Source organism: Dama dama, chromosome 20 (assembly GCF_033118175.1).
Source record: "Dama dama isolate Ldn47 chromosome 20, ASM3311817v1, whole genome shotgun sequence".
Taxonomy (NCBI): Eukaryota; Metazoa; Chordata; class Mammalia; order Artiodactyla; family Cervidae; genus Dama; species Dama dama.
The window spans coordinates 9325341-9341091 of NC_083700.1; the positions used below are offsets into that span (position 1 = coordinate 9325341).

Consider the following 15751-nt stretch of genomic DNA (forward strand, 5'->3'; position numbering starts at 1 on the left):
CTTGGCTGTGTTTATGCAACAGTAGAGTGATTCTACAATGAAATGGCTACTGAATGGCCAGTTAATAAATTCTAGTAGACAGATCTGTCAATAGTATGATATACAATGTTACATAACTCACAGGATTTTAAAAATACTTTGCAATACCTAAAGAAAAGGTAATATCCACTTTTATTTAAAAGAAAGATATAAGATTTGTTTTGCTTTCCCAGTCATGATTTTAGAGAATACACTTTCAGACTAATTACTTGATTTTAACTTTCACTGAACTTCAGGCCCAAAATGTTCAATTACTGTTTAACACATAACATAAGGTATTTTGTATCACTTTTAAAGAAAGCAAGAGTTAGCTGGCAAGTACTATAACTGGTTTTAGGCTGTGACAGATCTTAGGAAACTTTCTGTGATTTATAAATTACAAAAGTCCCTATAACAGAAAATCTGGAGGTTTGCAAAGATGGGAAAAAACTAAATAATCATCAAGAAACAGAATTCCTAACAGTAGCAAGTCATCGTTATGCAGTGGTGAAAACTCTTCAGTAAGTTAAGAGAGAAGCTAAATATAAACTCTGACCAAAAAGAAGTCTGCAGACTTATCTGGGGCATTGCCAAAAACATTTCAATCAGGAAACATGAAAGAATCCTGTAAAATACTAGTGTATGATTGAGTTGGGGGGGGGCGGGCAGTCTGAAGTAATGCGATGAAAAGGTTCAAAAGAAGGAATTAAAGAAGAGGAAGGTATGGATACCTCTCCTGGTCAAACCACTCTGGACTTTTTAAAACCTTTACACTTAGATTCTATCAACATAAGCCTTACCCTTATTTTCCACGAGAGACTAGATGTGCAATTTTAGCATATTTAACACAATACAACAAACTTTAAAAAACAAAAATACTGTCGTTCTTTTTTGTTCTCATTTTTAAAATCAGGCATTTAAAAAAAGCACTCAACTTCAAAACTTACATCGGAACCTGTACTTTTCATCGTACTTTGTAGGACAGGTTTAGTCACAGAAAGTTTCCCATCTGCTGGGCTGTTTGCCACAGGGGCGGGCACCACATTCACCACATGATTAGGTAGCTGCGTGGTTCCCACAGCAACAGCAAGGACTGGTTGAGGAGAGGGCAGAGCTCCAGGTGCCTGGAGCTGAACCACGGCAGGCTGAGAGAGCACCACGGCCTGACCTGCAGTAGAGAAAACAAAAGGAGTCAGAGGGCGCGTAACTGCTGTGGCAGGAGCAAGCTGTTTAGCATTTAGGTCTCTTCTGCAGGTACAATAGGTAAAACCACATGAAACGATTAAAACCACCAATTAAAACCACAATCAAGAGCAGCACACATTCTTGCTGACTTTCACTGTTGTGTTTTTAATGAATTTAAAATGTGTTTTAAATTCATTCTCTTTGAAGTTATGATTAATGATATATTTCCACACTTTTTTTCAACTAACAAATACTAAATCTACTAAGTTATACATAGATTTCCCTAAGTATTAACCTCTGAAACTTTTGAGAGCTAGAAGTATTTATCATATTACAAAGAACAAACCTTTTATACTGAGCACAGAATCATGTATTTTAAGTTAACGGGGTTGAGAAATACAAACAACACCAAAAATAAATGACAGAGATTCAGTAAGTCAATACTTGGAAGAACCTGAGTCTACAAATATCAAAAATGTTAAAACCACTTGAGATAAATTCTTAGCTAACACAGGAAACATAGATCTGTAATTTAATATAACCTGCAGATAATGTTGATTCCCCTACCCACCAAAATAGTCTATAAGTCTTTTCTTTTTTTTTTTTACAAGTCTTTTCTTAATCTTCACATTTAACCTTATTTTAAAATTATGCTAATCTTAAAATTAGTATCATAACCTAAAGAAGGCTCATACAACTCCCAACATTGGTCTAGTAAAACGTTTACTTGTCTGCTGAGTGTTTGCTTTCAGATCTGGCCAATTTTATAAGGTGTTGAAAGCCTCACCTAACATCCACAGCTGCCTGAGCCTTTCCAGCAAAATAAAGGTACTAAAGTAACTGGCAACTAAAATTTCCCATTGTATATTTACACTCTTCTTAAAGGAAAAAAAATACTATGCTTTCAGACAGTAACATGACCCATGTAAAATTCAGCTCAGTATTTCAAAGGATCAAGGAAAACCAAAAATCAAAATAATGCTTCAAACAGCTGTTTGTTATGAACATGTCTTAGCTTAAAAAAAAAAAAAAAATCACTTCTATAAAATCAGTCTTTCTGTCTCAAAAGGCCTTGAAAAGCATACTAGAATCAATAGTATTTAATCCCTAAAAAGTAAGTAAATTAGTAAGAAAGACCTAAAAGTAATTTCACAGATTTATCATATACACAATTTAGTATAAAAGATCACTAAGTATCCTTATCTTCTAATTTTCCCTTGGAACAATTTACTTTATGAAATAAAAACATATAAAATATGAAAATAACTCATAAGCAGATATAAATTTGCTCTAGCCAAATATTCAAATAAAAATAATTAATAGAGAATTCCCTGGTGGTTCAGTGGTTAGGACTCTGCACTTTCACTTCCAAGGACATAGGTTCAGTCCCTGGTCAGAGACCTAAGATCCTGCAAGCAACATTGCAAAACCAAAAATAATAATAATAAATAGCATATCACCAAACGTTAGGTTTTTTAAATAACACTTACTGATCTATTACAGTTAATCTGGTACTATGAAAGACATACTCATGTATGTCAAGAATGTAAAACTCAGACCAAAGGTTCCCACCCTGAATTTAAGGACCCTTCTTTAATATCAAAAATATCATGGTCACCCAAGATGATCATAGTTGTCCTTTCAGTTTCTGTAAATTGAGAAAATATGTGATGAGAAAAGTTTAGTAAGAATTTAGCAGTGATTTGAAATGAATCTGGAATTTATTATAAGTATAACCACAAAATTTAAAAATCAGTGCAAAGATATATGAAACAAATTATTTATTCAGTCAACAGAAAATATGGATTTGCAGATGCCCGGCAAAAAAGCCAAAAGCTATTGCCACTCTGACCACCCATGCCCCAGTATCCAGTCTACAGGTTGAGAACCACTGATTTAAAACAATACTTTGAAAAGAGCATTATCAGAAGCAATGTTCCACATCTTCTGAGTTTAAAAATTATGATAAAAAGACCCCTCAAAACTACAATGCTCAGTGAATTTAGGGGATTACTCCAAAGATCAGAGAAGGTGGTAAACATAAACAGTGAAATCATTTCAAAAAAACAATCCTACTTTTAGCTCCAGTTACAGATTTAAAGCATTGGCAGATAACACATGCAGATGGCTTTGTAATATTTCTTAAAATTGATTCAAAAAATAATCCAAGTCTGTAGTGTTCATTGTCTGGTTATCACCATCTCCTTGCTAAGAGAACTATAGCATGGAGAAAGGGAGATGAACCAATATCAAGGCAAGGTCTGCATACCAAATATGGCTCCAAGTCCTTCCAGGCCATTGATGCCTCTTTTTTAAAAAAAATGCTCATCAAGCCCTTTCATCCCAGAGTGCCCAACTAACCACAAATTATTTAATATCTAAATCAAAGATCCTCTAAATAATCTTGGCATGTTTGGGTTCAAGACAAAATGGGGAGAAGCAACTAAATTTCTATTACAGTGTGTTCATGGTGGCTTGCTAAATCTGACATGCTAGATGCTCACCAGATCACAAAACGCAAGGCAAAGAACTGTTTCAGGGCTTAAATAGTTAGCAGCTGAACATAAGTTACTACTGTTCCTCATGTGGAAACAGTTAAAAAGGGCATACCAAAACACTGTTTATCCATTTCAGCATGCTCAAAATCCTCTTTGGCATCACACATAAATCCCCTTTCATGGACCACGGCTGGTTTCAATGTTGGATACTTTTGCTGGATGACTCACTGATTGTGATACTCAGTGTCTCCCTTTTCAATTATCTTCAGAGATTTCAAACTTTGTATCAAACATTTATTGACTGTCTTCTTTGTCTGAAATAGTATGGCTGTGTGACTGACTAACTCTGTGTATTAATTTTCTCATCTACAAAATGAAGATGATAATAATAGCACCTATCCTCACAAAGTTGATGTAAGGATTAAATAACACAGTTAAGCACTTAGAATGGTATCTGGCACTTCATCTTTTATGTATAATAACTCTCATAAGGGTATTTCATGCATAATTTATTCATTAGTTCTCATAGTTACTGTTATTTAACTATTAATATAATTTTCCAATTAGATAGTCAATTCTTGAGATCAAGGACCACTTGTCTGCATTCTTTTAGAGTCAATACAGCATAGTGATTAATTACATAGACTCTGAGCCAGACCATCTGGGCTCAAGTTCTGACCGTGCCTCTATTCATAGAACAACTTGGGACAAGTTATTTTACCTCTATCCTCCATTTCAATGATTTGAACCACTATCTACCCAAAAAGTCCAAGACAGGATACCTTCCTTTCTTCCATCCTCCATTCCCATCACCTGATTGCCAACCCCTGTGATTCTACACTTTCTAACATCTCCACTGTCTATCCTGGATCTTCATTGATATTCCAGGTTTCAATATCTCTCACCCGCACTGTCATAAGAATCTTAATGAATGTACAGGACACAGATGTGGAAGTAGGCAGAAGTTATTTAAGGCAGACTGAACAGCATGTCAAGGAACTAGGAAAAACAAGAAAATTTAATGAACAATAGCCAAATTAGTTGAACCAAAGATTTATAGAAAGGAGAGTTATTATTACAAGGTAAAGTTAGAAAACTAAACTGGAGACAAACCATGATGGGTTTCACATTCCAAGCCAGAGAATTTGAACTTAATCCTGTAAGAATTACTTCTTTTTTTGCAGGACTTGCCTGGTAGTCCAGTGGTTAAGACTCTGCACTTCCAATGCAGAGGGCAAGGGTTTGATCCCTGAGTGGGGAGCAAAGATCTCGCATGCCACACAGTATAGCCAAAAAAAGAAATTACTTTTTTAATAGCAAATACTTACTTCTGATACTTATATCAATTAGCTATAAAATGCCTTTCCTATATTTCTCTTCTTCTCTCCCCATTATCAAATAAATGGAAGACTGGAAGTCATACATTTAAATCTGTTATGTTATTACAAGATTACCTCTGCAGATTTACACTATAAAAATAGTAATGAGGCCTATATTAGCATATGCTCCCCCAAAATAAATACTGTTTTCAGATAATGGGAAAGCACTGAAGTTCTGAATAGTGTATGATTCAGGCCTCTGAAACTGATAAACTGCTCAGAGAAGTGGTTCTTCTCGCTATAGGTAAGATCTTCTATCATTCAAACACAGCCAGTGGTCTACTAAGAGCAAATTCTTAGGAACACCTCTTGCTTTACATACTGATCATATTAATGTCAAACTTTTACTTTTATACATGTGTTTTAATAGATTATGGAAACTATAATAAAGTTCTTCACACATTTAAATTGTTAGCCTTTGGGACGATGTACACTTTTGAGATCCTGATGAAAGTTTCAGAGACTATCCCTAGAAAAATCCACAAATAATATACACTAATCTTGCATTTTATTTCAAGGAGTTCATGATATCCATTCACAGGTCACAAGAATACCCATTAGACAGGACTGCTGTTTTTCATATGAAAAAGGCCATATTTTGACCCTGTCCTCAGAGGACAGGTATTTCAGGTTTGTTTGGTTGGGGTTTTCTGGAAGGGATTGGTGGATTTTCATGGATCCACCCAGTTTCTCACCTAGTTCTTTTTATCAATGCCATATTGATAAAAAGAGAGTATCAATGTCATACTCTCTACGACCATGGAACAGAGCAAAGTTAACAGAGGACCTGGAAATCAAATTTATGGCCTTGCCCTCATTAAAACCATGCTTCAAAGAAATGAGCTAAAAATCTATAACTGAAAATACAGTTATAGACTGTATAACTGTATAACACTGGTATGTATTTATAACCCATATCCCATTGATACCTAGTCTTACTTGGTGCCAATAAGGTAAACCCAAGGAAACAATGCTGCACAAGTTTCGCTTCAGTCACATATACACACATCAGTATAGGTACAATGATGAATAATCTTCCCAAGAGAGCTCTGTGTGCAAATGAATCCTGTATGTTCAGTCACTTCAGTCACTCAGTCGTGTCTGACTCTTTGAGACCTCATGGACTGCAGCACACCAGGCCTCCCTGTCCATCACCAACTCCCAGAGTTTGCTCAAACTCATGCTCATCGAGTCAGTAATGCCATCCAACTATCTCATCCTCTGTCATCCCCTTCTTCTCCTGCCTTCAATCTTTCCCAGCATCAGGGTCTTTTCCAATGAGTCAGTTCTTCTCTTCAGGTAGCCAAAGTATTGGAACTTCAGCTTCAGCATGAGTCCTTCCAATGAATATTCAGGACTGATTTCATTTAGGATGGACTGGTTGGATCTCCTTGCAGTCCAAAGGAAGGGACTCTCAAGAATCTTCTCCAACACCACAGTTCAAACACATCAATTCTTTGGCACTCAGCTTTCTTTATAGTCCAACTCTCACATCCATACATGACTACTGGAAAAACCATAGCTTTGACTAGATAGACCTTTTTGGCAAAGTAATGTCTCTGCTTTTTAATATGCTGTCTAGGTTGGTCATATATGTGGCAAACATATACATATATCTATAAGTGAAAAGTACCAAATCCTCAGACTTGAACTTCTTTCAATACAGACCTCAACTTCTTATAGAATCAACTACACGAGGCCATCTAGTGGACGAAACGTAGAAACACACATTCTTAATGGCTTGAAGTCAGAGGTTCAGGTATTTAATGCCCTGTACAAGCTCATGTTTATTAAACAATGCTTCCTACTCCTCGGAGATTTAAGAGTCTGATTCTATTGTCAAAACACATCTATTAGACCTGAAATTGACCATCGTATTTTAACTAAATGCGATACTAACCTCTCCTTAAAAACAAAAAAAGTTCATAGACACAAAAATCTCAAAATACAACAGCATCAAGAAAGTTTCCCAGATTTTCTTCTTTGCTACAAAATCACAAGCCTTAGAGACTGGTGTTTTCACTAAAACTGTGAGAAAAAAGAAGTATCAGATATAATTGATCTGGATAGCTACCTCCCTTGTTAGGACAGGAACCACATATTAATCATCTCCATAACCTCCTCAGAGCCAAGGACAATTCGTGACACACACACCCAGCATGTGCTCAGAAATTATAACCTGAATTAAAACAAATCACATGACACATGCCTCAGTGTCCTCCAATTAAACATACAGAGCATCAAATTCCATTCAGGTACCTTTAGTGGGTGCAGGATGTATACTGATAATAGGTTGCTGCTTTGCCAAAGGCATAAGTGTTGGTAGTGTCTGAATAATGATGGTTTTTGCTGGAACGCTGGGGTTTGTTTGAGTCTTGGGTGCTGCTGGAAGTAATAAAGGCTTGGGTTGAATTGAAGGTTTCGAATTTATTTGAATTTTTTTCTTTGGAGTCAGTCCATTTTCTGGAGAAAAACCAAACAAACCACAAATAATTTAAGTGCAATTAAGCAAATCCTAGAAAGCAGATTCTATTATACACCTTTCTCTACACATCATCTTGACCTCTAACTACCCTTAACTGAAGTTTAAGCATAGCTTAATGTACTGAAGAACAGAATTTTATCTTAGTGGACTGAAGAAGAGTCCTCAATCTGAGGTCTTCCTTTCTGACCAAGCTACAGCTTTGCAAAGGGCACACGGGAACCAGTAAAGAAAAACAGCTAAAATCACTGAATAGAGCATTGAGGTGAATGAGGTTAACCAATGTCACAGCCAAATGGGCCTCACATTCAACTTCTTTAGGTGAAACTTTGAAATTTCTCCTGAAGATGATGGGGCTCTAAATCTATTTTAGAGCATCATTCACCTATAAAGACAGAGACAACCAAAGAAGATCATTTTTTCCCTTTCCTCTTCACATTAACGTTCACAACAAAGGATATAGGTCCACTAGTTTAAAAACAGCAAGCTAGCTTAATAAACATACACTTAACCCAACATTTTCTTTTAAGATATGGAGCTTACTCTCAGTCTACAATAGAAATAATAGCAGTTAGGAGATAGAGTAATACCAGTTTTGCTCTTAGGACCAATGATGGGCTTGTCTTCCTTCAGTGGCTCTGCTGAGGAGGGGTTATTAGAGCTTTCACCATATAAGGAAAGAGGAGACATCTGAGAAGTAGACGTGAAATCCAACTCCTCCTGCAGTAAAATAAAACACAAATAAATTCATGCAGAAGTATATTATCCTTGAGCAGAAAATGGCTAAGAGAAACACTTCAAGACAATTTCAAGTCAAAGGTGTGATATATTACAACTATATCTATGCAGTAAGCACTAAGAGACGATGGATAAATCAACACTATCCATCATTACTAAAGTAAAAATAACTAAAAATGAAGTATGTCTATTAAACCCTCTTATACTAAAGATACGATCACTGATTCGATCTGCTTCTACATTTTCTACCACAAACTTTATATTTTATTTGATTCCTAGCTATACAAACATTTAGTATCATTATAGAATTACAGTTAAAATGCTAATATCTTTTCCCCACCATCTCTTATCAGACTTATAGGAATTTCAAAAGCAAATAATTCTTACTATTTTCATCCTTTTCTATTTATTAACACTACCTTTGTCCCTAATGGTTGAAAGAAAAACCCTGAAAGGAGCAGGGTTATTCTATTTTATTTAATGTGTAAATTAATAATGCAGAGATATACAAATATTAATATTTTCCAAAATTCAATATTCAGTGGATCTGTCTCATTTTGCTAAAATAAAGAAACTTAACATACGATAAAGTAGCACTTCAATTCCAAGAGAGAAAGATGCTATGTATAATAAATAAATAGGCATATACCTATACATACATACATCATATCATCTTCAAAATAATCTACAAGATCACTGAAAGAAGAGTTAAAAGAATACTTGTTTCCGCTCTTTCCTTCCCACAAAAAAAAAAAAAAAAAAAAAAAGAATACTTGTTTGCTCTTAGCATGATGTAGGCCCCCTTAAGTCAAAAATCAAAAAAAAAAAAAAAAAAAAATCCAGAAGCCAAAAAGGAAGAAAAAGCAGGTTTGAATAATAATTATTTGCCTAAAATGAACAAAGGACAGAAGTCATCATTTCACTGAAAAGGAAATGCAAATGGTAGCCAAAGGCAAATTTAAAAGAAAATCTTTTTTTTAATCATCAGATACGAAAAGTTAAAATAACCTGAAAGAGCATATGGCAGAAATGGTCACTCTCAGTCAAGCTGGTGAAGATGAGAACTGTTTCATTCATCCATCCCTAACACCTATTGTCATGTAGCCAAAACCCAGGACTGCATGAACCTTACAGAGCATAGAATAATACATTTGGGGGTGGGGGGGGAAACAGTAAGAGATAATATAGGAGGAAATGACTATCTTTATGGCCTTAGATGCTTAAAAGGCATTTAATAAAACTCTGCAAAGATTCTTCACACAAGTCCTAGAAAATAAGAACTGGAAGGATGATTTAACACTTAAAAAAAAAAGCTAAGCATAATTGGATAGCCAAAGTCATACTTAATGGTAAAATACTAATACTCTGCCATTAAAGTTGGGACAAGAAAGAAATAATTGCTTTTTCTGTAATTCTAGAAAACATAGTTATATCAGAAACTAAAATAAAAGGAACAAATATTAAAATAGAAGAGACAGAAGTGCCTTTGTTTTGCAAGATGATATGCTGTCTACTTAGAACACATTTAAGAACCAACAAAAAAATTTTTCACTATAAAAATGTACTAATAATCACTTAGAAAATATAATAAAAATAGTTCATTCATAATAATAATAGCAATTACAATATACCTAGGAATTAATTTTCTAAAGAATGTACAAGATCTGTATGAAGAAAATGATAAAGCTTAACTGAGACACAAAAAAGAAAACCTTAGTAACAGAAAAACATATAATATTCTTTAACAAGATGATTACAAAGGCAATACAACTGGGAAAATTGGTTCATTTATACAGTGAAAATTAAAACTAGATTTGTCCTTAACACTTCATATTAAGGTCAACTCTTAGGCCTACAAGGGGACATCTTTGACCATGTTCATTGTGATGCAGGTGAAGTGCTATGCAGTTACATTCAACAAACTGATGCAGACAGAGCAATATGAATTGATCTTAAAAACACTGTGCTAATTTTTCAAAGTAAGAAATAAATAGATCTGATATAATTTACTGTTTACATAAATTTAAAATACATACACAAAACTGAAATCAGTGAGGAAAAAAATGAACTTTAATAAGTGGTACTGGAATAGCCCTTTTGATAGTCATCTAGGAAAACAAAAAATTTGGATTTGTATCCTACATCATAAACCAGGATAATTCCAAATGGATCAAAGATTTGAAAATTAAAACTAAAATCTTAGGAAATATATATATTAACAAGTCACTTAGAAACTATTATTTCCTGAATAATTTGACCCTGAAGCCACTAGATGGGGCACTGCAAGACAAGCACGGAGGCAGAGAGGCAGCCTGCGGAGCGTCAGAGTCCAAGGGGAGGAAGTAGGGGCAGGCAGCCAAGCCCAGGGAGTCAGAGTAAGGTAGTAATTGTATCCATATTGCATCAGCCTGAGGTAGGGTGTCAAAGCCCAGAACACAGGAGTCAGTGTGAAGGGACATGCACTGGCAAAACCCAGGACAACGTAAGAATCAGAATAAATAAAATAATGAGTTATAATCTGTTGAATAAACTAGGAAACCATGAGTCCATACTGATATAAACAAAGAAATGAATAAATTTAAAGTCTGATGAGAAACAGGATATTTTTACATAGTTTTAAAGTCAGTCAGTCAGTTCAGTCGCTCAGTCCTGTCCAACTCATTGTGACCCCATGAATCGCAGCACGCCAGGCCTCCCTGACCATCACCAACTCCCAGAGTTTACTCAAATTCATGTCCATCGAGTCGGTGACGCCACCCAGCCATCTCATCCTCTGTCATCCCCTTCTCCTCCTGCCCCCAATCCTTCCCAGCATCAGGGTCTTTTCCAGTGAGTCAACTCTTCACATGAGGTGGCCAAAGGACTGGAGTTTCAGCTTCAGCATCAGTCCTCCCAATGAACACCCAGGCCTGATCTGCTTTAGGATGGGCTGGTTGGATCTCCTTGCAGTCCAAGGGACTCTCGAGTCTTCTCCAACACCACAGTTCAAAAGCATCAATTTTTCAGCACTCAGCTTTCTTCACAGTCCAACTCTCACATCCATACATGACCTCTGGAAAAACCACAGCCTTGACTAGATGGGCCTTTGTTGGCAAAGTAACGTCTCTGTTTTTAATATGCTGTCTAGGTTAGGTTGGTCATAACTTTCCTTCCAAGGAGTAAGTGTCTTTTAATTTCATGGCTGCAATCACCATCTGCAGTGATTCTGGAGCCCAGAAAAATAAAGTCTGACACTGCTCCCACTGTTTCCCTGTCTATTTCCCATGAAGTGATGGGACCAGATGCCATGATCTTAGTTTTCTGAATGTTGAGCTTTAAGCCAACTTTTTCACTCTCCTCTTTCACTTTCATCAAGTGAACATTAAAGTATCTTCTCATAAAATACCTATTTATGGCAAAGGGAGATGGGCAACTTCACAGTAAAATAGCCTGGAAGATACCACCTTAATCAAATGAACGAAGTAAACCTCACCCTGAAGAAACATCAGACAAACCCAACCAAAGGACATTCTATAAAATTAACTAGTCTTTAATCGCCGAAAGTGGCAAGTCATGAAAGTCAAGGAAGAATGAACTATTTCAACTGAAGGAGATTAAAGAGACAGGACAACCAAATGCAATGCATGATTCAAAACTAGCTCCTTTTGCTCTCTACAGGATATCTCTAGAACAACTGGCACAATCTAAATGAGAGCTGAAGATCAGATGACAGTAAGGTATAAACATTTATTTCCTGATTTTAATAGCTGTATTATGACTAGAAGACATATCCTTACTTGTAGGAAGCAGACACTGGAGTATCTAGGGGTGACAAGGCATCAGGCTGGCAACTTACTCTCAAATGATTCAGGGTAAAAAAGTTCTTTGTAATGTACTTGTAACATTTCTGTAAGTTTGAGGTTTTTCCAAACTCTGTCTGTCTGTCTATCTATCTATATACACATACATCTATCTATCTATATACACATACATCTATCTATCTATATACACATATATACACACATGCAAGAAGACAAGAATAAAAATATTATAACTTCTGAGCAGTTACAATCCTCCTTTGAGTAACAACAACAACAACAAAAGCAACAAAAGATTGGTCATTCAGCTATGGAGAAAAGTATCCCTAGAGAAAGTAAACACCAGAAATAAAGAGTAAAGAAAGTGACAAATTAGAGAAGAAAACACTCGTAACTTATTTCACAACCTAAGCACTAATAATTCTAATATGTAATAAAATACTTTAAAAATTGAACAGAAAAAGACCAATACAATCCAGTAGAAAAATGGACAAAAATTTGACAGTTCATAGAAAGAAATGCAAATAGGCATTATACATATGAAATATACCAAAAGATGTCCAACAATACTTATAATAAAAGAATAGAAAATAAAACATGCTAACACTGTGTAGCAATAAAGGGAAAACTGCCCCTCTTACATACTGCCTGGTCAGAATACACAACTGTACAACCCTTGGAGGGAAATTTGGCAATAAACAGTAACATTAAAACTCATCTTGATCTCAGCAGTCTCTCTTTAGGAGTATAACCCCAAGATATCCTGGCAAAAATATGAAGTGTCTTATGTATACAGTTATTTATTACAACATTGTTTGAGTTCAGAAAAGACTGAAAACAACACATATGTCCATCAATACAGAAATCATTGAATGAAGTATTATATAACCACACAACAGAACACTATAAAGCCATAAAAAGGAATGGGAAAGAATCTATAACCTGAAACTGTAGTTACCTCCAGGATATATACCACTAAGTTAAATAAACAAAGTGAAGAACAGGGATGGAACATGCTACCTTCTTCCAAGGGAAGGGAAGAAAAAGGCTCTTTCAGCTGGAAGGAAGAGCACGTACAAAAATCTAAAATGGTAGAAGCAGAGGTCTCACTGCTCGTGTTCACCAGCGGTTTTCACACAGCTCCTGGCGCAGCTGTTCAAAGACTAGAGCACACAGGAGCTCCTGGAGTTACAGCTAAGAGGAGTGAGAAGGCAGGAATAGGAAGGATAGTGAGAAACAAGACTGAAAGGTAAGCCAGGGCCAGATCATGGAGGGCCTGATACACCAGCAATTTGAATTTTGTCCTTGTAATGGCTGGGAAGGTTTTAAGCAAAGAACTGACACAATCAAACCTGTGATTTTTAAAGATTTCTCTGCTAAGAAAGGTCTGGGGAATTAGGAGGCAGACCAGTCAAAATTCTATTGCCTTAAACCAGAAGAGGTGATGATAGTCTGGCAGGGTGGAGAAGATGAATCCTAGAGATAGTAAGAGGATAAAATCATCAGGATTTAGTAACTGACTACATGTAAATCACGCCAGAATGAAGATACCTCAATTTACATCAGATATAATATACTGAAACATTACTTTAATTTTTCTTCTTATACTTTTTCCTTTCTCCATTCCAAAAAATGCCTGAGTCCTTTGGTATTTTCTTTTCCTGCCCTGAACAGTTTTTTCCTAGATGAAGAGCGGAAGCATTTTTAAGGTTTTGTAAAAACCCTTACTAACTCATTCAAAAGATAGTACTAGGCATTTCTGAAATAAGGAGACCATTCTAGGTTTTATGGCTAAGGAGTCACACAAACAGACCATGTCCTCAAAGAACATATACCCTAATAGGGAGGAAACAGTGTAGCATGGAGAAAAGACAGTAAGCTCAAAAAATAAACAAATACTGGATGCTGGTAGAGTACAATGAAACAAATGAAACAACGAAATTATAAAGACAAGAACATAAGGGGAGGATGGCAAAATCAAAGAGACTAACAACTTTCTAACTCCCTCAAGGTCCTTCCTCAGGATTAAAAGAGATAAGATTTATATTAGCACTTAATAAAAGTTAACTTCCTTCCCCATATACATATTTCCCAGATTCCACTATAACCAAAATCATTGTAAAAGACCAGTGACTTACAGGCACATGCTGAGTTGATGAGTAAGAGTCCACTGATTGAGGAGATGGGATTGAACACCTTGAGGAGGCTGGCGAAAGTGGCTGAGGTTCTGCCTTAATATCTTTAACTGGAAAAGAAGCAAAAATTTTCCCACTGGACAATATAAACTCAGAATAAAACGAATAAGAAAGAAGGTTAAATCTATTCTCAAAATTCAGTGATATAGAAGCTAAGGTCACCAAAATATATCATCACCTGAAAATTCAAAATGCAGAAAACAGTATATCCAATACGCTTCCATCTGTGTAATAAATTTATATTTATGTATATATGTGTATCAGTCAGTTCAGTCGCTCAGTCATGTCAGACTCTTTGCGACCCTAATATATACATATAAATACATATGCACATACTACTACTAACATCTGCACTAATTCTCTTGAAAGATAAACTTAAGAAATTGGTCACAGTGCTTGTCTCCAGGAAGCAGAACTTGCTGGCTGAGGGACAAAAGCCAAAGGAGACATTTTTCTACTCTATAGACTTTTTGTGTCTTTTGAATATTATGCCATATGCAAAAAATTATAGATTTTCTCCCAAAATAATTTTAAAACATAAGAAACAGGAAAGAATTTTTGTGGAAAGCATTTTTGACAATACAATTACAATACAAAAATGTTCCTATCTTTTGAACTATTTTTTAAAATGGTGTTGATTAACTTCAGCCCAGGCAGTGTTCCTCGGTATCAAATTTCTAACAGGGTAGGAAGGAGGGAGAGAAGAATCTGTGCCAGACTGTGTTCTCCAAAATTAGGAGCAAAATACCTACCATGTCTCATGATCTTTACTGTGATCCTACCACTTCCCCATCAAGAAGTAGTGACTATATTCTCTTCTATTTAAATCTAGGTGAGCTTATGGCTTCCTGAATCAATAGAGTATGGAAGTAATGATATATGAATCCCAAGTCTGGGTTACATTAGGTAGCTGAAAGACTCACATTTGAGCCTTTGAATTCTGATTACCACAAGACTGCCAGGTTTTGAGGAAGCCAGGACATTTAGAAAGATGATGGGTAGCACTCTCACTGGCAGTTCAAGTCTTCAAATCATTTCAGATCAGGCATCAGACATGTGAGTGAAGAAACCTTAAGGTAGTTCAAGCCCCAAACGTCAAGCTACCCTAAACTGCAAATCTTCCCAAATGATGTCTGGACGCCATGGAGCAGAGACAAGAAATTCCTGAAGTATCCTGTCCAAATTCCTAACCCATAGATTCTGGGAGCCTTATAAAATGGTTGGTTTTAAGCCACTAAGTTTTAGAGAAGTTTGTTACACAATAGTAATGAGAACGCTGACCTTGTGTAGTCCATTTTCTACGAGGAAAGAAAGGAACTGAGCAAGATATACTAATATATAAAATGAAGGGGAACAGGAATTGCAGCAGAGGGGGAGGACTGTAACTTAGATGGGAAAAATGTGCTGGTTAATTACCCACTGTTTCTCAGCTCCAAGTTCACCCTCTATAGTCTGCGAT

At 35.9% G+C, this 15751-nt stretch overlaps 1 protein-coding gene across 3 annotated transcripts in view; it reads right to left on the reverse strand.

Annotated features, from left to right (window-relative positions):
- Nucleotides 1-15751, reverse strand: part of ATF6 (activating transcription factor 6) — a 255115-nt gene that overhangs the window by 221729 nt on the left and 17635 nt on the right. For all 3 annotated transcript variants that reach the window (XM_061120257.1, XM_061120258.1, XM_061120259.1), the window contains 4 exons: nucleotides 14236-14342; nucleotides 8153-8282; nucleotides 7340-7543; nucleotides 966-1186 (listed from right to left, as the gene is read on the reverse strand). In XM_061120257.1, the coding sequence (XP_060976240.1) occupies nucleotides 966-1186; nucleotides 7340-7543; nucleotides 8153-8282; nucleotides 14236-14342 (662 nt within the window). The remainder of the gene's footprint in view (nucleotides 1-965; nucleotides 1187-7339; nucleotides 7544-8152; nucleotides 8283-14235; nucleotides 14343-15751) is intronic.